Consider the following 22411-nt stretch of genomic DNA (forward strand, 5'->3'; position numbering starts at 1 on the left):
TGCTTGTTCCTCCGCGCCGTTTCAGACAAGTCACTTAAATTTCCCTGCAGCTTGACTGCCTCCCTCTCGTTTGACAAATAACGCCTGTGTTTATGTGGCTGGGCTCCAGAGGGGGTTAATGCTCGGCCTGGAAATCTCTTTAGAAGTGCCAATTTGTAGCGGCAGAGGAACAGCAACCAACAGGAGAGTGTTTCTGGCCCAGGAGAAGTTAGCAAGAGGCTGCTCATCGGGACAGCGGCGAGCAGCAGTAACAGGGACACCCCGAAAGGGCGAAGGAGATGGGAGGGAAAACCACAAATGAATAAAAATAAAGCAGTCAGGAGGCAAATGCCACCCATCTGCAACGCTCGTATTTTCCTTGGCGGCTCTGCTTGCTGCTACAAGAGCTGCTTAACGTGACAAATGCTGGCTCTAACAACGGCGCACGGGAGGCGACGCGGGCATGGGGGTGAGGAATGGGGCTCGTGGCTCATCACCTTGTCTGACACCCGCACCTGGGGATGAAGAGATCGGGGTGTCCTGCACCTTCCCACCTCCAGCCTGGGGTGTTTGTGGGTGACCCAAACTCCTGGTGCCAGCTCCGGGTGCTCCGAGGCACGGGGACGATGCTCCGAGGCAGGGATGCTGCGCGGAGCGGAGCCCTTGGACGGGCACCGGGCTTTCAGGATGGTCTTGGGCGAGCCTTCCGTCTCCCCAGACGTTTTTGGATGCCTTCGTCTTCTCGTGCCTCGTTATCCCCCGTGCCAAACGGGCTAACAGGCTTTGCAGCCTGCGGGTTGTTTCCTTGCTGCAGCATCGGAGATTGTCGGGTTGTCAGCAGCGCGGAGATAGCAGGGATTGCTGACAGCGAGCAGAACGGAGCTGGTGCTGTGTACAAAAACCTTGCTCAGCCTTTGAAACTGCAGTCAAACCCTCCCCCAAGGTTACTCCTGCTCATAAAGCATGCTTAGTTTTCTTTGCTGCAAACCTAGATTTAAATCCCAGATTCCAGGCAGACCTGGGCTTTGAAGAGAATTGGGTTGGAGTCGGGAGCGAGCGGCTCAGGCCAGGCTGACTCTAAAAGATGAATTAAAGCTGACCCGGGAAGATGGAGACGCTCGCAGTCACACCTCGGCTTTGCGGCTTGCATATTTATCTCAGCGTGCCCAGTGCCACTGGGAATAAATCAGCAGCGGCACGCGCGGCGCAGGGCCTGGCACTCGCTGCTCAAACCGAACTCCCCGGGAACTTCTCCAGACATTGCAGGAGCTGAGATCCTTCCCTCACCATTTATTTTTTTCCCCTTTTCCCCCACGCTTCAGCCCTTAGAAGAATTTCAAAGGGGAAAAACCATCATCTGCGCTGGCCGCAGAGAGAAGAGCCTGGAAACCTGGAGAATTTTTATTTCTCCGGGGACTTGCAGCCCACGAGGCTCGGGTGGTTGGGGCAGGCCGAGGAGAGGTGCCGAGACCTTTACCGGCATAACACAACCCCTGGCTGTGCCCAGCAGCATCTCGGTGCTGTGCAGGGATGGGGAACGGGTGCGTTTCCCCCTGTTTTGTGGGGCTGTGTTGCTGCGTGGGGATGTTTGGGACCGTCCTGCCCAAGAGGAGAGGATGCTGCAGGGTGGGAGCATGAAGCGCGGTGCCTCCGCTCTCCTGCCGCAGGGCAGAAGCTGTTGCTTGCAGAGAAAAATCAGGTTTTCAAGCTCCCATCCCTTTCCCTATAATTAGTCAGTTATATTTTCCCCTCCCTCCCTCTTTATCTTTAGATCTTGCTGTCTCGGCTGCTCTGCCGATGCCTCGGCAGCCTGAGGTTTGCTCTGGGCTGGCAGAGCTGTGCAGGGCACCGGGGCGTGCAGACGGAGGTGCCTGCGTGGCCTGAGGATGGGCTCGGTGCTCAGCCCAGGGCAGGGGCTGCCTGCTCCTCCCGCCCCCCCGAGCACGGCAGTCGGTTGTGCCTGCCCAGCCAGCACCGAGACGGGTGGCTCTCGTGTCACCTGGCCGGGAAAAAAGGGCAGAGCGTGCCGGGGAGAGAGGGCAGAGCTGCTTTTCCTTTCTTTGGCCTTCCGAACGTGCGCTGGGGGCAGCGTTTCTGAGTCTCCCAGGGCAGCCGAGAGCCCGGTGTTTCCCTGTTAGAGCATCTAGCGTAGGTGGCACAACTGTGCTCTGATCATTTAGACGTCTCTGTATTTTGTAAATAAGCCCGGAGGCTACGCGATGGCATCATATTTAGAAATAAGATGAACAGGGCTCTGCGCTATCTATTTATTTGTTCTTTCATTCATTCGGTTAAGAGCTCACAAAGCGCTTTGTGAGCATCCATAAAATGAGCCTTGAAATGCTCCCAGGAGGTGCAAGAAGCGTTTTCGCTCCGCCGGGCTGACGTGGGCACCTGAGCGAGCCCCTGGTGGGCTCAGGAATAAATCCCAGCTCCCGATTTTTGTTTCTAGCCTGTAACGGGAAGACTTAAATTCACATTGCATGCCCATGCCGAGCAGTGCCGAGCCATTTCTGGCCAAGATCCTCTTTTCCTGCGTTTCTTCTGCTTCTGGACTGATTTGGGAGCCTCGCTGTGCCTGCACACCTTGTCGCAGTGAGAAGTCACCAGGAGGTCCAGGAGCACGGCTCCAGTGATGGAGAAACCTTGTTTATCCCAGGGTGGCTTTGCTCTCAGAGCTCACTCCCACCTGCACTTCTCATTTGAGCTCCCACACCTCGCAGAAGCTTTCAGACCCGTCCGTGCTCCTGGTCCCCTGGGGTGTCCTCAGCTGGAGACCTCCACCCTGTGCCCAACCTCCTCCCGGGTGCTGCCTCCCTTCTCTCTCCACCTTTTTGGCTCCGGGGCCACCAGACCACGTTGCTGCCCTGTGCTCGAGCCGACGAGAGCAGGGGGGGGGCTGGCGGTGCCGCTGCCCTGCTTGCAGGAGCTCCTCAGCCTCTGCTGTGCATAACCTACTTTCTGCTCCGCTCGCTCTAAATAGGACACGGGGCCACGGCACGGCAGGGGCAGTGCGCGCACAGGTACCTGCCTCACGCTCAGCTTCCCCCGAGCAGCCCCGGGATGGAAAAGCAACAGCCTGGGGGGTGGCACCGGAGCGTTTTTCTCTTTCTCCTTGTTTTCTTTGTCTTCTCTGATTCTTCTTCCCACTTGCTCCAAATCCCTCCTTTAGTCCCCGGTCTGATTTTCCCGTACCTGGGCTTCCCACCCTGCTGGCGGTGGCGCGGAGTCTGCTGGGGGCAGTGGTCCCAGAAGGGTTTCCTCCGGCTCTCCTGGGGCTGTGCATGGGGCGGGATTTGGGAAGGGGCTGGTGGAGCCCCGAGGATCTGCAGCCCCCTCGGCTGCTGCCGGCAGGGGCTGGGCAGGGTGATGGGGTGGGTGCTGGTGCCACGGGGTGGGTTTGCAGTGCAATAATGGGGTGGGTTTGAAATGTCATAATGGGGTGGGTTGGCAGTGCCGTGGGGTGGGTTTGTAGTGCTATAGGGTGGGTTTGTAGAGCTATGGGGTGGGTTTGTAGAGCTATGGGGTGGGTTTGCAGTGCTGTGGGGTGGGTTTGCAGTGCTGTGGGGTGGTTTGTAGTGTTATGGGGTGGGTTTGTAGTGTTATGGGGTGGGTTTGTAGAGCTATGGGGTGGGTTTGCAGTGCCGTGGGGTGGGTTTGCAGTGCCATAGGGTGGGTTTGTAGAGCTATGGGGTGGATTTGTAGTGCTGTGGGGTGGGTTTGCAATGCCATAATAAGGTGGAGTAAACCAGCCAAAGCCATTGTGCATCATCATTACCCCAGGGGTCCAGACCCCTGGAGTCCCATTAGGGTTCAGTTGCCCAAACCCCACTCCAAGCACACCCTGCTCTGCCTGTAAAGCAGAGACGACGCCGTTTGCAGAAGCTGCCGAGGAATTGCAATGTTTTTGTTGCTCTGTTTGGCAATCTTTTTTTCAAAACAACGTCCTCCACGTAGGGGGCTGAGCTTTCTCGTGTTTTCATATGGAAATGCTTTGGTAACGAAGGGAAATGTCGCATCTGTAATCACCCCCCTGACCTCCCCTCGAGAGTGGGATTTTAAGGAAAAGCCCACATGGGAGCTGAAAACTTGCCCAAACGCACTAAATACCAGCAGCAATGGCAACAACAAATCTTGGCATCGTAAAGAAAAATCTCAACATTTTGCTTTCCTTAGGAAAAAAAATAATCCTGGATTGTTGTCAGAAATGCTGCTGGAAAATGAAATCCTCAGGTTTCAAGCTTTGTGAGCGATGCTGCGATGGGCTCGGCACGGCTCTGCGTTACCTGGGCGTCTCTCAGCCTCTTTGAGGTCTGCTTGAGCAGCGCGGAGTGTTTTCAGGTTTTTTTTTTTTTTTTTCTTTAATTTTCGGTGTAATGGGGAGGCTGCTTTTAACTCTGCAAGGTGGGTGTCGTCAGAGCTGCCTCCTTTTAGAAATTCGGTTGTCAGGTTTTCCCGTGGTTTGAGCATGCCATATGTCTCTGCTTCAGCCAGGGATTTCAGCTGCACGCTGAGCATTAAGTGTAGAGCAATCCCATTAAAACCAACAGCCATCGGGGAGAGGTTGAGCCTGGCTTTGCACGTCCTCCTGAGCCCCGACCTGCCTCGCCGTGGCTTTAGCGCGACCCGAGGCTGGGCTTGGCTTCCATAAAACCTTTTTCGGGGGGTTTTATGGAAGCTGGGAGGATTCGTGCTTGCGTGTAGGGCACGGGGATGGTGCCAGAGGGATGGCGAGCTCCCCCAGTCTGTCTGCCCCATGGCTCCACCGAAATACGAGCAAATTTGCTCTGGTGGTGCTGTGGATTTGTCCTTGCTGCTTCCCAGCTTGTCTACAAGCGCTTTATGGCACGGTGGGAGTGTGCTAAGCCAGCCAGACCCCCCAAAATCTCCTCTGCATCCCTGCAGCCGTGAGGTTCAAGCAGTCGGAGGGGATGACTGAGCAGCTCGGCTCGACTTTGCATTTTCTGCCGAGGCGAGCTCGAGCCCCGCGATCAATTTGAAGAATAGGCTGCATTTTTTTCACAATTACCTCAGCGCTTTTTTGCTAAATTCATGCGATAAAATGCATTAAATGTAACAGCACGGAAAATAAAAGTTCGGTTTGCGGAGAAATCCTGATTTAGTGTGAAGATAAAACAAGATAAAACAACTGGAGAAATTAAGTGGAATAAATAAATCCTGCCCGATAGAGCCGAGGGTGACAGACAGGGAGGGGAGGAGAGGTGGACGCGCTTTGCATGGCGAGCTGCTGGTGTGCGAGCAGCTGGGCAGCGGCCAGGCCAGCTGCTGGATGGCTCTAGGAAGGCTTTCATCCTGGAAGGGCATTTTCCACGGGGAGAAAAGGTTTGGATGGTGCTTTTTGCTGCTCCTTGTGGGGTTCAGAAGGATGCTGTGTGCTCAGGGGTGGAAGTTGGGGTGCTGCTCGCGCCGTGCCGGTTGCGTATCCCCAAACGCACACCAGCCCTCTTGCTCCCGGGCTCAAGGTACCGAGTACTCGTTTTTGGGGGAAGAAACCAGCAAACGGGGAAAGCAAGAAGCAGGGCAGGGTGTGGGGGAAGAGGTGTTGGGATGAGTTGCCAAATCCGCCGGGTAAAAATTAGCAGCTGCAAGTGTGCAAGAGAAAAGGTGGAGAAGGAAGGGGGTAGGGACAGATGGAGAGAAGGAGGGAGAGAAAGAGGGGGTGGGAGAGAAGCGAGGAGGGGACAGTAGTGCAGAGAGATATTAGTTAAAAGCCCTGTACCCCGAGCCCAGACGCCATCTGCATGTAGCAGGGTACCAGGCTCCAGCTCTGTATCTGCCGGGGAGGATCGGTGCGCGCCTTGGCCAGCCGCCGTGCCCACCGTGTCCCTGAAAAGAAATTCCTCGTGCCCCAGCCGGGCGCTCCGTAAAGCAGCCCCGTTTTTAGGAAGCACCGAGCAGCTGTCTGCGAGCAGGGGACTCGAGAGCAGAAAAAATCTTCTCTGGGGGCTCCGGAGGGAGAGCTGGAGAACTTCCACCAGCGCTGGGGGCGAAGCCCTGCGAGCAAGGATTAGCTCTTTGATTAAACAAGCCCGCGTCCTCCGAGGACTGCTCTCCCCTGCAGCTCTGCTGGCTTTTTCTCCCCTGGGTGAAGCCTTAACCCCTTCCATCGCAACAGGGCTGAATGGCTGAGGGAACCAGGGCTCAACTTGGAAGAAAAAAGAAAGCTGTTTCCCGTGACCTTCACCTGAAGATCCGCAGTTTTCTCTGCCTGCTGGGGGCTTTTGGCGAGGACGCGGTGGCTCGCTGTACCCACTGCTCGCTCGCTGCTGCCCTGTGTCCGTGCTTCCCCTGTCCCAACCTGCTCTCATGGGCTGTGAGCGCCCGTGTCTTGCTGCAGAGGAGTTAGCAATAAGCCTTGGGGGCTTTTTTGGCTCCTCTGGGTGAAGCTGTGTCCTGAAAGGTGCTTGTGAGCGGGGCGGTGACGCTTGGTGGCCAAGTGCGTGGGGTCCTGGTGCCCTGGGGTCTCCCCACCTCTCACCGCGTTGGATCTCAAGGAAGCCAGACCCGCTCCCTGCTGCACAAACAGCACCTCCGTGCTTCCCTGAGCTGTGTGCAGCAGGGGGAAATAATCGGAGGCTGGAGACTGAAGTCCAACGTGGCCATGCGTGGGTCCCGGAGCCCGCGGGCTGCTCCGCGGTGCTGTGCAGAGCGGTGCTGCCGAGCGGCTCGGCGGCCCCCGGGCTCCAGTCCCCGACTAATTACTTCTAGGCCTGTACTCTTGACATTTGCAAGCTCCTGATTAGAGCAACGAGGGAGAAATCTCCAAGGGAGATGGAGGCCAAACTGCGCCACTAATAAAAGCTGAGATTGACAATCGGCTGGGAAGCCAGCGACGGGGAGGTGGAGGGACTCGTCCTTGCAGTCTCGGTTTCTTTCTGAGCCTCTGGGATGATGAGAGAAGGTCAGGGCTTGTTAACGTCACCGTGAGGAGCAGGATCTGCCACGGCCATATGCCCGATGCCCCCAGGGCTCGTGCCAGCCTCCAAGTCCCTCTCAGCTGCGTGATATTATTAGACATGGACCTGCGCTGAGGCCACCTGCAGAATATCCCGTACGACCTCAGGTCTGCAGACTGTCTAGGTACAAAGCTGGCTCTGCTTCCGTGCCTTCCAGCTCGGTGTTTGGACCTCAAACCTGCAGCCTCCTGCGTTTTGAAGTCTTCCCTTTGCCCTTTTCTCCCGCACGTGCCAGCATGCTCCCGTCTGACACCACGCAGGAGGTGATGGTGACCAGTGGGACCCGCAGGTGCTGGTGATGGGACGGGCCAGGAGAGGATGTTGTGCTTGCTGGTGCCGCTTTTGGATGACGCTCCCAGTGCCGAGCATCACCACGAAACACCCCAGCTCTCGTGCGGGACACCAGGGTGGGAGCTGCCCTGGGGGGGACGTGGCAAGGCAGGATAAGGACTGATGGGGCCAGAAGCTGGTGTGCAGCGGGGACGTGCCTCCCCGGGCACGAACATCATCCCCCGTGCTCCCAGGGAAGGAGGGAGCTCGGCTGCAGCGAAACCTTTCTCCCCTCCTTGCATCTCTGCGCCCAGGTGGCCTCGGGGCTGAGCGTGGTGGAGGCGCGTTGCCCGCGGTCCCTGCAGAGCTGCTCCAGGCTGCTGGGTCCGTACCCGGTTAGGCAGGGATTTGTTCCATAAATACGCACAGCGTTGCTTCCCCAGCCCCCTTGTCCCTCCCCAGTGCCCCACAGAAGCTCACCTGTGCCCAGCTGTCTGCCGCAGCCAGCTACCTCTTTACATCTGTTCGTGGAGACGTGTCTCTCTAGCCCCCGCAGAGGCTCTTGCTGAGGCAGCGAGGCTTTTTCCCCTTTAAATCTCCCCTTTCCCGAGCTGCACCATCTCTGGCAGGCTTCCTGCTGCACGTGCTCCGTGTCCGTGTCCGCAGCTCCCTGCCCCGAGGGGCAAGCACCATTTCGCCCAGCCGAGCTGCCGGCCCTGGCAGCGTCCTCCCCCTGGAGCTCATCCCGCTGCTGGAAGAGGCTCGGCAGCGCCCGGGCTCGGGCTCTGCTGCTCCTGGGGAGCCGCGGGGGGTTCGTGCTGCCTCCTTCCCACTGCAGCCACGGCTCCTCTGTGGGGAACAGACCGGGCAGGACACGGGGTGTCCCTCCTCCACCCCAGCGCTGGGTGCACGGCGAGGGTCAAGCCAACTTTTTGGCGAACGGAGAGCTTTCTGGTGGAAAACTTAGCCCTGCTTTTCAGTGCTTCCTCCTCTCGGCTCCCCGAGTGCCCTATTTATCCAGGCTGCCGCGAGCGTCCCTCTGGTGCCTGCAGCCATCGCTGGTGCCGGGAGCCGGCGTGCGGCTCTGCAGCACCAGCCTGTGGCTAGGGCTGTATTTAGGGTCTCTTCATCCCACTGCCGCGTACAAAGGACCTGCAGTGCTGATAGCGAGGCTTGGGAGCACTAAATAACCCTTGCACATCTCTCCTCCATCGGTTTTAGAAGCCATGCATGGGTCTCTGCACCAGGTTGGGTCCACAGATTAGCTAAAACTCTTCCACTGGCCCTTACACTCCTCCCGTAGCCCCTGGAGGGGCTTGATCCCCATCCCAAAATTCACCCAGCAGCCCGGGGGGGTGCCTTTTGGGTTGAGGCACCCAACGAAGCCCTCGTGGTCCAGCCCTCGCTGGGCACGGGGAGCTGTGCAGCACGGTGCGGGGAGGCAGCAGCGTGGCGTTGGGCCCCTTTTGTTGGGCGCAGGGATGTGTCCGGGTGGTCACGGGGGTCTCGGTGCCCCCACCTGCTCTTTGAGGGGATAAAGGGAGATTTTGGGCCGCGTCTGACCCAGGAGTTTGTTGACGATGTCCCGGTGCGAGCGGTGAAGCCCTGCAATGTCGGAGCGGGGACGGGGCAGGGGGATGCCCTGGGGCTCCCTCCCCGCCCGCCCCACGCTGCGGGGCCCCAGGGCGCCCCTTCCCCTGCCCTGCCCGCGGGCGTCCTCCCGGCCCCTCTGTGCCGCACACACGCGGCGAGAAAACCACCCCAGCCCCGCACGCAGCGGGGAGGGCGCAGCAGCAACAGGTACCTGCAGGGAGAGACCCCCTGGGCTGGGCAGGGGAGCCCCCCGCTGTGTATTTTTTGGGGGGGGCGGGAGGCAGCGCAGCGGTGCAGTGCTGCAGCGGGGGGCCGAAGCGGCCGAAGCGGGGGGCGCGGCGGGGGGCTGGAGCGGGCGTCCTTCGCCTGCCAAGCACGCCACCGCCACCGCCACCGCCACCACCGCCGCCCCGGGTGTGCGGGTGCGTGCGGGAGCCCAAGTGGCGGTCAGCGATGGAGCCGCTGCCATGACAACCCCGGGAAGTCAGCCTGCGTGCCGCGCGGGGATGCTGGCGGCCGGCGGGGCTGCCATGCTGCCGCTCGCCCCGCTCCTGTGCTGAGCGGGCACCGGGAGGGCGGCCTCTGCCTCCGGGCTCTCCTCCTCATCATCCTCCTCCTCCTCCTCATCCTCCTCCTCCGAGGCTCCGGGACCCGCTCGGAGGAGCCGGGGAGCAACGCGGTGGGGACGTCGCCTGCAGCTCCGCGGGGAAGTTTCGATCTTGCGTCAGAATCGGCGTTTGGGGAGCTTGTGCTTTTTTTTTTCTTTTTTCCCCCCTGCTTTTTTTTTTTTCCCCTGCTTTTTTTTTTCTCTTTTTTTTTTTTTCTTTCTTTTCTTCTCTGTTTTTTTTTCTTCTCTGTTTTTTTTTCTTCTCCGTTTTTTTTTTTTCCCTTTTCCCCTCTCTTATTCAAACAAAAGAGCAGCAGCCAGCCGGCGACCCAACTCCGAGCCCGTTTTGCTCCCCCAGCCTGCTTTTATGGCCGCCCTCCCTTTCCTGCCAGAGACACTTACGTTTCCTCCTCGGGTTATAAACTTTTGATGCCAGATCTCCGCAGCGCGTGCCCGACTGAATCTTAAAGTAGCGTCTCGAGCAGGCACAGATCTGTGACCTTCATCTCTTGCTCTGCACCTTCTCTCCTCCTCTTCCTCCTCCCCCCGGCCCTCCCGTCCTCCTCCCTCACCCAAGGATACTGGGGACTCCCTCCGGATGCCGCTCGGCAGGCTCAGTGCTCGCAGGCTGCCTTTCCAGGGGCTCTCCTGATCTCCGTGGAGCTCCGCATCGCTCGCCTCCGCGCCCGCCCCGGTGGTTTTGCTCCCCCCCGTCCCCACACACACGCACCCCCTCCCTCCTCTCCCCCCCTTTTCGCTCCTGGTGGCCTTGTCGGGTGTGTTTTTTGCCTGGTGGAAAAGTCCCTGCTGCCCAGGATGGGGGTCGGTGGGTGCTTAGCCCTGCCCTGGAGGTGCCTAGTCGTCCTCTGTCTCAGGCTGCTCTTCCTTGTGCCCGCAGGAGTGCCCGTGCGCAGCGGAGATGCCACCTTCCCCAAAGCTATGGACAACGTGACTGTGCGGCAAGGGGAGAGTGCCACGCTCAGGTAGGAGCCGCTGCCTTGGGGGGGGCTCTGGGGGGGGGCAGGGTGCGGGGGGGGGCATGGAGAGGTCTTGTCTGCGCCTTACGGGGTGGCCGTGCGCCGAGCGGGGCTGCCGGAGAGTCCTGGGACCCGCTGGCGACTTCGCATGCCGGGGGCTCGTCGTGGTGGGGGACCCCCGGCTCCGGGGAGGGGGGAAGCGGCGGCAGCGCGGGGCTGGCAGCCTCCTGCCGGTGCTGGCGGGGGGCTGCGGGTGCCAGACGCGGCGCTGACAAAGGGACCCGGGTGGCAGACGGTGACTTAGCGCCGCTGCCGCGCCTGAAGTTGTCTCGGTGCGTGCGGCGGGCAGGGAACGAGGGGGGGGGGTCCGCGCCGTGCCACCGCATCGCCAGCGGGTCCTCGGGGCTGCCGCGCCTCGGAGGTGTCAGCGCTTCGCCCCGATCCCTTTATAGTCTCCGCACGAATCCGTTAATATCGAATCAATCTTTTACTCCAGGGGTGCATCTTATGAATTCTGATGGATGCTTTTACCTTGCGCGCTTTGCTGTAGGAGAGACGCAGGCAGCTCGCCCGCAGACGGGCCGCTTCGAGGCTGCAGAGCGCAGCAGATATCCCTTTGCGTTTCCTGAGCGAGTTACAGGTGTGCCCGCTGCATTACCCGTGTAGGAGATCAGCTCTCGGTAGCCATCGCAGCGCTGAGGCCGGAGGAGCAGCCCAGGGCTGCGGGCGGCGCTCAGCTCCTGTCGGGGCTTGGGGTCGCGCCGTGGTGCTTCAGCCCTGGCACCCTAGGGAGGGCCTGAGCCGGTTTGGGTGGCTGGGAGAGCACCCGGGGATGTGGGGAAGGAGCACGGGGATGCCGGGCGGGGAGAGGAGTGAGTCCGGAGGAGCCAGCCTGCTGCTTTCCCTGCAGCAGCGAGCAGCGTGCCCCAGCCCCGGCAGCGCGAGGCTGGCTGCTCCCTCCCTCCAACCCGGAGCGTTGGGGCTGCAGCAGCGGGGAGCAGCGGCTCTTCCCCATGCCAGGCACGGGGATGGCACAAGCGAGCCGAGTGTGTCACGCTGTCCCTTAGCACCTGAGCCGTCCCGGGGCTGCGAAGCTGGCGCTGGTTCGAGCAGAGGCTGCTCTGCTCGCCGGAGGCACGGGGGTCCGGTGGGCTCTCCGTGGCCGGCGTGGTTTTGTAGAGGGTGAAACGTTTGGTGCGCGGTGTGATGGTGGGAAACAGCCTCTGGCTCGAGGTTCTGTGGTGCCCACACCCCGTTGCTTGGTTGTTTGTCTGCCTGGGTGGCAGGGATGTTTGGGTACGGTGAGTGGCGCTGCTCCCCAATGGCCCCTCTGTGCAGCAAAGCCCCAGGGGACGCTGCAGGCGGCCCCGCAGGCACTGTGGGCACGGGGGGATGCTAGATTTCTGGCCAGAGCTAGAGATAAGTCCCCCGACGTCCCCAAACAGGGCTGTGGCTGTGCAGCCCCTGGGGACGTTGCCCATGCCAGGCTCCCCGCCTTGTGCCTGCGGCTGGGGCCACGCGGGGACCCCGCTGCCATCGCCCCATGGAACGGGGGCTGTGACGGAGCACGGGGTGCATTTCTTCATGCTCTCAATAACTGAATTGCAACGATGATTAACCCGAGCTGGACTGAGCAAGGCAGCCTAAAGAAGAGAGGACAGCCCCCAGAGGGATGCCTTCGGCCTTGGTGCTCCTTCCCTTGCTGTCTGAATTCCTTTTGCCGGTGACGTTTGGGGTTTGGGGCTCCCAGAGGTGATGCTCGTGGAAGGCAGAGCAGAAGCAGTGCCTGGGGGTGAGCGGTGCTGGGGGCTGAGCCCCCACCCCAGGGACCCCACAGCTTTTGGGCTCGGTGCCGGCCGAGGCTGCCACCAGCAGAGGGCTGACTTGGATTTCCTTTTTTTGTTTTTATTTTTTTTAAGCTTCTGGCCTCTTTTCTGCGCTGTTTGTGAGAGGGGATGTTTGTGAAGCAGCCAGCCCCGGAGCGGGGAGGGTTCAGCCTTCCTGTTGGAAACTCAGCAGCTCCCAGTGGGACTCTGAGAGCTGGTACTTAGAGGAACCCCTGTCTCCAAAACCCTTTCTCTCTGCCCCTTTCCCTTCGCAGCATCCCCTCCTGCCCCTGCTCCCTGGTGCATCTTCCCCACGCTCTCACCTCCTCCCTTTTCCTCCCCAAGTTCAGCTTTCCCTGCCGCAGTCACTCCCAAGCTCCTGGCCTCCAGCTCCCTTTTCCCCTCAGCCCCCCATCTCTTCTTGCACTGCTGTTCCCAAGGATCCCCCTCTTCCCCGCACCCCATTCCCCTGCTGCTGCCCCTCTGCAGCCTCTGGGCCACCACCCCTCTTGTCTTGGGGCTCAGAGTTGGGAAAAGCATTGCAGGCACCAACCCAGGTGGAGCGTTACAAGGATGCGGCAGGGGGATTTGGGGGCAGCAAGCAGGGCGGTGGTGTGCCGGAGTGCCGTGGGCAGGCTGCAGGACAGCCCCTGGGAGAGCTGCACCAGGGCTTTGCTGGGCAGGGAGGTCCCTGCGTGGTCCTCGGAGTGGTTTTGGGTCACCAGGAGGTGGTGGCTGATGGTGGACGTCCAGCGCGGTTTGCCCCTGGCACACAGCGCGGTCTCTGTGCAGCCAGGGAAGGAGCAGACGTGGTGTCCCCTGCTGTCCTGCCTCCTCACGGCTGCTTGGGGCTGGGACCAAAGAGAGCCGAGACCCCCAAATCCATCAACCCCCAAAATCCTTCTCCTTGCACCTGCAGGGTTAGCCCCTGTCCCAGCTCTTCCAGAGCCCTCCAGAGCCGCCGTCAGGTCGCGAGGTGGGCTGAGCCTCCGAGCCTTGCTGGCTTCACCAGGGCAGGTGGAAGCTCTTTGCTTCCCAAAATCGGGTCCCTACACCCACGTCGGGCTGCAAAAGGAGACGTGGGGAAGAGCGGGACCACGCGCTAGCGGTGGGGAAACCTGGAGGCTTTTCAGGCTGGTTGTGGTTTTCCTGTATTGGATTTTGGGTGCGTCCCTCTCCATCTCTCCACCCTTTTTCCTAGGGAGGCTCAGCATAATCCGTGCAGAAATGAAGGCTCCATCTGCAGGCAACTTCTAGGTCATCTTAGATGCGCAGCGAACGATTCCCCGGCTTTAAGCAGAGACTGTTGATAATTCACTACTTTTTATTGTAAGAACAAACGATTCCCATAACAGTCACGCACCTTTCCTCTCCGGGGAACTCCAGGCAGTTTGCAAATTCTCTGCGTACTATTAAAACTAAAATCAAGCTTCCTGCTCTCTGACTCTGAGATACAAAACCCGCTGGGAAGCGGGGCAGGTGCTTGGATGGCAGCAGTACCCCATGCCGCGCGCCAGTTGGGGACACGACGTGGAACGGCGAGCACACCAGTAACCCAAAGGCAGGGAGGTGGAGGAAGGTCATGGTTTGATTTCCCAGCTGGGGCTTGATGTGGAAACAAGGATTAAGTTTTCTTTTTTTTTTTTTTTGCTTTTTGGAGGAGTGCTGCGGAGTGTCTGCTTGGTACGGAGTGCTTGGATGCGTGCCCCGTGAGCCAAGGGGCACAGACATCTGTCCCCTGGGGTGGTATGGGGGTGTCACGGGCAGGTCCCCAGCATGTGCAGCAGTCCCAATGGACTGAGACTTTGTCTTTTATCCTGTCTGGGAGCATCTTCTCCATCACGGGGTTTGAGCCTGAGTGCAGAAGCGATCCAGGCAGCGACTGAACCGCAGGCGGTGCCGCTGCGGTGGCAAATATTCAAGTGGTGTAAAAGCGGGGATGTATAGTAAACCGGGTCGTATTGCTGTGCCGCCAGCAAATCGACCTTTTATAACAAGCATCAGTACAGTTCATAAAGACGTAAAACAACAGCTGCTCGAAATTTCAAGGCTTTATGGTTTTATCTGTATTTAAGAAATACTGGCACTTTTTTTTTTAAGACAAAGGCAGCGCGTATGGGCGCCTGGAGGGAGAAAATGAGGCAGGGTGCCTGGGTTTTCTCCTCGGCTGTCATCGCAGGGATGCCAGGACGTGAGGAGGCTCCTTGGCTGCTCTCTGCCTCAGTTTCCCCATCTGTAAAATGGAGCTGAGAGCAGCTGTTTCTCAGAGGTGATTAGAGGAAACGACTGTTCAGAGGTGGTGATGAGATTATATGAGAAACATTAGGCATCTTCACCTTCTCCCTAAGCAAAATAATAGGGATGCTTTTTCCCTGTGTTTAAAGGCAGGTTTTCAAGTGAAATCCCCTCTCCACCTTCCCACTCACTGCTGGCAGGCTCAGGGCCTCTCTCCCGTTGTTTGTCCATGAAGGGGACCAAACGAACAGGGTAGCTTCGCTAATTCGCTTTGAGGAGTCCGTGACTCGCTGTGTTTTGTCAATTAGCGAGCATGAGAACAATTCCAATTAAAAATAAAAAGCCCGAATAAAACATCATGAGATGCTGGTCTTCCATTTATTTTTGCAATTATAGTTTTAATTATTTCTGACAATGCTTTTTTTTTTTTCAGTAATAATCTACCGCAGTCTATCTCTCAGCACACGACGAGGCCTCGGGAAAATACAGCCAGCAGGAGCAGGCAGCAGGACCACGGGCTCTTGGCATAGGCCTGGGAAGTCAGAAAATCAGATTTTTTTGGCCCATTTTCCCTATTGCTGTCATACATGGGCTTGGTCCTCAGTTCCCCTACCTGTTAATGGGGGTTGTGAACTCGCTGCTGCTAAATCCTCGCTGGGAAGTGGGAAGAGGCTGCCGCGTTTTGTGTGCGAATGCGAGAAGCGTGGGGATTAGCGAGGAGCAGATTACCGAGGACTTGCTCCATCGCTGCCCCCTTCCTCCCCCTCCTCCCCCAAAAAGTTTTCTGGAGCAGCTAAATATATACCTGCCGTCTCCAAGGTAGAGCTCGCGGCATGTCGGAGCTGTAATTGGCGACTCAGTGAAATTACAGCCACGGATTCTGGCATTTGGATCCTCCTGGCTGGCATAATAATTTCTCCCTAGGTAGCTGGTATTTAACTTGTCTTAGCTGCTCCCGATAGTTATAATTACAGTGCCCGCTAATTTCCCTGAGCCGCTGCAGCCGCTGAAGGGTGCCGGGGGCTCCCTCCACGCCAGCCCCGTGCAAAGACGCTGGTGCCCAAATGCAGAAGCCAGCAGCGTTGGGGCTGGGCGGAGGATCCGTCCCCGTCTTGGTGGCAACGCCACTGGTTCCTGTGGTCCATACGGAGAGCTAGAGCCCTGCTGGATGCAGACCGTCGCCAGGAAAGCGCGTTTTGCAGAACGCAGCCTCCTGCAAGGAGAGGAGGAGTTGTCACTTGCCGTCGCCTCTCGAAGGGCCAGGCCACGAGTGCTGCTGCCTAGCGAGGAGCCAACCTCCGTGCTAAGCTGCTGAGCTCCGCTAGCCAGAAATAGTCACAAGCAGCGATATTCAGCTCCGGGGGATGAGGCTGAACTGTTAGTAATCCTTTCACTATAGCGTACACGAGAGCTTTTTGCAAGCATAATAAACTCCCCTGGCTCGCGAGCGGTAATAGCTGTCCTTCCCTGGGTAAGGCACGCTGCTCGCCGAGCGCCGCGCTTTGTTTCTGGGAAGGGATTAGGTGTTAACGCTGCAAAACGAAGCTGGGGCGCAGCGGCTGTCGCTCACCTCCCCGCTTGCCCAAGAGTTTCTCTGTTCCCTTGACTGCTCTCGCAGTGTGCCGCCGCAGCGCAGATCCTGCCGTTCCTCAGCCCTACACCGCGGATGCTTTGTACAACAGCTGGACATATTGTTTTAAGTGATAATCTTTAGATACCGCAGCCGAGCAGACAGTTCATAAGGAATATCTGATTCGGTGACTATCACTTCTCCTTCCGTCCTTGCAAGCAGCCTTTGAGGGTTAGGATGTACTGTTTCTTCTGCTTTTTTTTTTTTATTAATGAGAAAAATAGTTCCCCTGCAGCCCCCGCCGGCAATTTTAGCCCGTAATGGGTTGTTTACCGCTGGTTTGGCTGGGCGGTAGGTCCTGTCTTCCTTCCCAGAACCCTTCAAGGTCAGATCTTCAATGCAAAAGACTCACAGATTGCGTTTCTGTTTTCCTATGAATATTGCCCAAGATTTGCCTACAACGAGTTGTTTCCATGACTATGCTAGCGGATGGGCCTGTTCCTCAGGACACAAAAGGGTCTCAGAGTCTGCTGAGGGAGGAGGAGGATGGAAACCCCAGCTGCTGTGGAGTAGGATCAGGGCAGGCGATGGTGAGTTATGCAGTAAGGTAACGAACACCCCAGGAAGGTATTTGGGGCTGTCTCCAGAGCTGAGAAACCCAAGGAGCTTTTTCTTCTCTCGGTGTAGCTCGTGTGTGCTGTCACCTCCTGGCTCCAGGAGAAGAGAGGGATGGGAGGCCGGGAGGGTAAAAGTGCAAGAAGAGGGAGAAAAGTTAGGAGGAGAAAAGGAAAATGGTAGGTGCAAGAAGGGAATGAGTAAAGGGGAGGGGGGAAGGAAAAACAGAGTGAACGGAAGCAAAAATCATGACCGGTGACTCCTGCTGGGGAGTTCGGTGCTGAGCGATGAGTTCCTAAATCAGAGGCCATGGGGAGAGTGCGGGTGCAGGTCCGTGAGATGAGCAGGCTTTGGTTTAAGGCAGCCCCCTGGTACCCTCATCCCGGCAGGGCAGGGCTTCCCCACCTCCTATTTATTTATATTTTCCCCTCTGTGTGCATACGTGTGTGTGTATGTATGTGTGTATATATATATATATATAAAATCTAACAAATTTCTAACCCATATAAATCCAATTACCCATGTTTTGCCTGCAGGGAGCGAGGGGAGATTAATGCTTGGTATTTTGGCAGGAATGTAAAAAGAAATAGGTGGTAATAACGATGAAGGCTCGTAAAAAGGAGCCGATGGCCGTGTCTGCGCCCGGGCACCCGGCCGTGATTCTGGTGGGCACCGTCGCCCGCGGAGGGGCAGGGGGGAACAGGAGCTTCCTGGGTACCCAAGCACTCGTCTGGTGGGAGAGAGGTGGTGACGTTAACGTGACCGGAATGGAAGCTGGTGGAAAAGAAGTGCTGGGTGCTCCCAGGGCCCCTTCTCGTAGCGCATCCCGCGCTCTGCTGCTGGGTGAGTGATGCCGGCACCGTGGGAGCGCGGTGCTTTTATCCCCGTTTTGCAGAGAGGCGGGCAAGTCCCGAGGAGGAGGAGGAGGCTTTTTGGGAAGGAGAGATGGAGCTAAGCTCCCTGCAGCTCTCGGGAAGGGGACGTTAGCCTGGTTGGAGGATAAGCAGTCGCTGCAAAACCATGCCCGTCGCTTTGCAGCGCTGCTTGGCTGTGTCCCACGTGGCATCTCGGTGCAGGATTTGTGCCGTGGTGAGCGCAGGCACCCTTGTAGGTGCTCGGGAGGATTTGGGGAGCAAAGGAAGGTTGTGTTCAAGTGCTTTAGCACAAAACAAGAGGGCAACGGACCTGAATGAATGATGGGTGCTCCCGAGGGATGTGTTGAAGGCTTGTAGCCGTGCCGAGCAGAGCCTGGTGCTGCAGTGGGGACCTCGCCACCCTTCCCGCGGGCACCTCTCCTCCCTGGGCTCTGACACGTGGGAGCCGCTCGTCACCCTGCACTGATACCCTCCATTCTGTCACCCGGGTGGCTCTCCTCTCGGGCAGGGCGCTGCTCTTTGCGTCCCCGGCACCCCGCGCTGCTCCCTCCCCTGTCACCCGCGGTCACGTATTAATCACGGCTCGGATATTGCATCCCCACAGCCCTGCCTTGCCTCCCCGGCTGGCTTTGCATCAGGCTCCTTGCTCTCCGTTTATTACCACCACCAGTTTTATAACCCACTTTATCAGATGACTTTTTTTTTTTTTTTTTTTTTTTTAAAGAGCACAACCCGTGAGCAACTCATCATTTCAGAAAGAGGGAGAGAGCCGTGAGCAGGGAAGAAAGCCTCCGTGCTTACACCTTAAATGAAGAGGCTGCTTTACAGCGTTGTTGCATTTAATTCAATCAGGGCGGTTATAGCCGAGATTTAAGGTCCTTTGTGCGATCACAGGAGCTGCTCTGATGCAGCAGCAGGTAGAGGAAGAGGCTGAGCCCATTTCCAAGGAGACTTGAAGTAACTGCTGGAAGCAGCCAGGCCTGGGGCTTGCTGCAGCAGCGGCTCCGTTCGGGAGCTGTTAGCATTCACGTCACATCTGATCTCTCCCTCCGTCACCCTCCCTGCTCTTGCTCCTTATTCCAATATATCCCTATAAGAGGAATTGATTAGTTTGGCTCTTTTTTTTTTTTTGTTATAACTAAGGGGAGGGCCGGTTTTAATTAATGCTCTTAACTGTATGATAATTGCGCCGGCTGGTCCCAGCGCCGGCTGAGTCACCCTCTCCTCCCTTGTTCCCGCGAGGAGACCGTTTGGACTTAATTAAAGTTAGGGACCCAGGGCTGGCGGGAGCAGCAGGAGGCTCGCAGGGCTTTTGATGAAATGATTGCTGTGGGGGAAGCGTCGAGACACGAGATAGATCACGACGCTGAGACACCGTGACGACTGGCTGGTTTGACCACCTGCATAAAACAGGCTATTGCCTCTCAGCCAACGTGTCCCACCTCGTGCCCGTACGCTCCTGGAGGGGACAGCACCTTGGCTTTTGGAAGGTGCTGGGCCGTGGGCTGAAGACATCCAATGCTGACAGCACCACTGGCCCTTGTAGGCACACTGCGATGCGTCCCTATCGCGTTTCCACCCTGTTTTGAGAAGGCACCCATGGGTCTTTCTCATCTCTAATTTCAACGTTTGTGCCTGCAGACAGCGCTGCCACCGCAGCTCAAATGCAGCCCAAGCAAGAGCTTAACAAGCTCCGAGAGCTGTCCGGAAAGTTATCCTGACACCAAGTGACAGACTCGCAATTGATATCCTCCGGAGACTTTAAACTCACTTCCACGAGGTTTCCAAAGCTGGTTTTGTCTCGTACCTGCAGAGTCCTTTATCTGCTGCGACGCCTCCCCTGCCTTGCCTCATTGCTCCTGACGTCCCTTTTGTTGCCTGCTGCGGCGCGGGGACGCGCCTCTGAACGCGGCAAAACTCTTCGGGCGGGCTCCTCTGGCTCTCTGCTCCCCTAGGAGCAGGTCTGCTCTGCTCTCTTGCTGGGTTCCCATATACCTGGGCTGGGTGCTGCTCCCCCTGGCTCTGCAGGGAAGGCTCTTGGTGTCCTGCACGACTCGCACGGCGGGCTTGGAGACCTCGTAAATCTCTTGGCATCACTTTTTGTTTCATATGGGGTTCCTATTCACTGTGAGGTCCCTTGCTCTTCCTCCCAGGCAATAGGGAACGCCACCTGCCGTGGGGTGGCTTTATGTCACCCTTTGGTGACAGCTTGAGGCCAGGTCCGTGACACTGACTTCCACCCGAATCCTTTTATTTATCGGATTAGCCTTGCCGGCCCCCTGCCTACGCCACCCCGCTCCTAGCCCACGGTCCCAAGCCAGGAGCCATCGATGGTGGCCAGCACCGCAGGGCCCTGGCTGCGGGATCCCCTCGGGGACGAGCTCCGGCAGCGCCCCATGCTCCGTCTCGCTTTCGGAAACCCGGGCTTCGTCCTGCTGGTGCTGAGCTTGCGGCGGCTTTTCAAGACTGATGCTGCACTTAGCGGGGTGCTGCCAAACCCACTGAGTCCGGCAGGTTATTTCCCTTCAGAAGCCATTTATCTTCTCCATTTCAGACGCAAGCTTCAGTCTCTCATCTTTTTTTTTTTTTTTTCCTCCCACGCCGAAGGGGCTCCCAGCCCTCCCAAATAACTCCCGGGGTCAGCACCTGCCAAAGGGCATGGGGACACTGTTGGGGAGCGGGTGCCAGGCACCCTGCCCTACAGGTGATGGGGTGGCAGGGCTTGGAGGGCTCCTGCAATGCTGCCTGACGTTTATTGATTCCTTTCTGTTTATTATCGAGAGGGAGATGGCTCCAGACTTCAGCCCGTGCGCGTTTTTCCCAATGAGGTTTTTATGGGGAGGCTGCCCTCCCCGCGGGATGCCAGCAGCTCCCGGGCTGGGTTTGGAAGCTTTATTTTAGCAGGGGATTGGCAATTTGTCTGCGTTTCCCAGGAGAGGCATGGAAGGAGAGAGAAGCCGAGATGCAAAACTGTAGATGGAAAAGGTTGAGAGCACCTTGAGCTCCGCCACTGCCTCTCACTGTGCCCTTGGGCACCTCGCCTACCCTGGGGCGTTGATTTCCTCGCTTAAATAGCAAGGGCTCCCGAATTCCTGATCTTTGTTTGTGTTCTCCATAGCAGGGGACTGAGATCTTTAGCAGGGGGTTGTACGTAGCCAAGCGCTTTGGAAAATCTCCCCCAAAAGTTATCCTCAAGAGCAAGGCTCTTTGTCATTAAACACCAACTTAATAACACAAGGGAAAGTGTGATGGTTATTAAAGTTTAACAACTGTGTATATCTATTACCTAGCTGTTAAATCTTTATATGCCTTAAATAATCAATTGATATTTAATTAGCATATAGCACTATTGCTGCCTTCCTAAATCTATAATGATAAACCAAGTTACAAGTTATTGGACATTAATTACTAGCTGATGATTAGAAACAGCAAGGCATTTACCAGCCTCATCCTGGCTATAATACGGCGTGTCCGCCGCACGCTGCCGAGCTAAACTGCGCTCACTGTCTCTTAATAATCAATGGGTGTTTAACATGCAATATTTGTCTAATTAGCACTAAATTAAATCCTCATTGACAACACTTCAGGGTAAGAGATCTGCATCAAATATGATGGATTGGACACGGAAGGCCCGTTACTGGGAGCAGGAGATGCGCGTGTCATTTGCTCGGCTTGTCACGGCTGGCACGTGCCTCCGTGTGAGTGTCAGCCTGCTCCTGGGGGGACGGGGGAGCGAGGGATGCTGAGATGTTGGAGTGACAGTCCTGGAGACCCCACGTCCCTCTGCGCTCCGGTGATAGGTACCAGCGGCTCTTCCCGGCCCCCTCCCTGCTTCTCATCCCGCTTCACCCGAGGACGAGCTCCGGGGTGGGACCAGGGTGGTCTCCTGCCGTGCTTCGTGCTCAGAAAGTGCTTAAATCACCCTGAGCTCCTGGCGGGCCGAAGTGACGGCTGCTGGCTCCTGTCCACATCCTGCCTCTGCCCCGAGTGTCCCTGTGGGATTTGAGGGAGTCGTTCAGTCGCCTTGTGCCAGGAGATTTTCCAATGAAGGGTGGCAGTCCCTCTTGTCCCCCTCTATTTTGCATCCTGCACGCTTGCACGCTCGCTTTTGGGGTGTCTCTGCGGTCGGTGGCCTCATCTGGGTGATGAGGGGAGGGGAGATGCTTGCGGTGTCAGCCTGACTTCACGTCTGTGCTGCTGGGCGGGGGGTGGGAGCAGCCCCGACGCTCAGCAAAGCCCCGGGGGGGTGGACGAGCCCCCCTGGGGGCAGTCGGTGCGGGGAAGCGCCTCGCTGCACTTCGTCGGCAGGGCACGCGTGGAAGTTGTTCTGCGAGAGCAGCGGGATGGATTGCATGGCCTCCGGCTCTTCCTGCGAATCAGCCTGTCCTTCACACTCAGCGTGGATGTAATTAACTGTGCTGATGGGATGTTATGCCAACAGCAAAGCAGAAAACACCAGAAAATGACTCAGAAGCAATGCCGGGGCCGTTCGGCATGCTGCGCGGCGCTTCTCCTGCTGCATGGCGTGTGCACGGGCACGGCTGCAGCATCCCCCTGCTTCCGAAGGAGGGCAGGGGCAGTGCTCCGGGGGGGGCAATAAAACACAGGCTGGCTTTTGGGGAGGCTCCCTGCAGGGTCTGACGTTGCTGAGCTTCCCTGGAGCTCTTCGGTCGGCATCCAGGTGAGATGGACGGTCCCTGAGAGCTGCTCCTCTCCCTGGCTGCACGGGGGGTGTTGGATGCAAAACTTCCAGCTCCGTCCTTTCCGTCCCAAGAGCAGATCCCTGTTTCGAACTTGCTTTTCTTTCTCTGCCCCCAAAATCCTGGCTTCTGCAAAGTGCAGAGCCTTGCCAGGTGGGACTGACGTCTCCGGCACCCTGCGGGAGCT

At 57.8% G+C, this 22411-nt stretch overlaps 1 protein-coding gene across 14 annotated transcripts in view; it reads left to right on the forward strand.

The window, feature by feature from the left end:
• OPCML (opioid binding protein/cell adhesion molecule like) overlaps positions 1-22411 on the forward strand; it is a 335964-nt gene that overhangs the window by 221336 nt on the left and 92217 nt on the right. For 11 of the 14 annotated variants that reach the window (XM_066981359.1, XM_066981358.1, XM_066981354.1 and 8 more), the window contains one exon: positions 10325-10409. In XM_066981359.1, coding sequence (XP_066837460.1) covers positions 10325-10409 — 85 coding nt within the window. Of the gene's footprint in view, positions 1-9974; positions 10410-22411 lie in introns of those variants that run through there. The other 3 variants (XM_066981363.1, XM_066981361.1, XM_066981353.1) reach the window with 3 other exon arrangements.

The sequence above is a fragment of the Anser cygnoides genome, chromosome 21, assembly GCF_040182565.1.
Source record: "Anser cygnoides isolate HZ-2024a breed goose chromosome 21, Taihu_goose_T2T_genome, whole genome shotgun sequence".
NCBI lineage: Eukaryota > Metazoa > Chordata > Aves > Anseriformes > Anatidae > Anser > Anser cygnoides.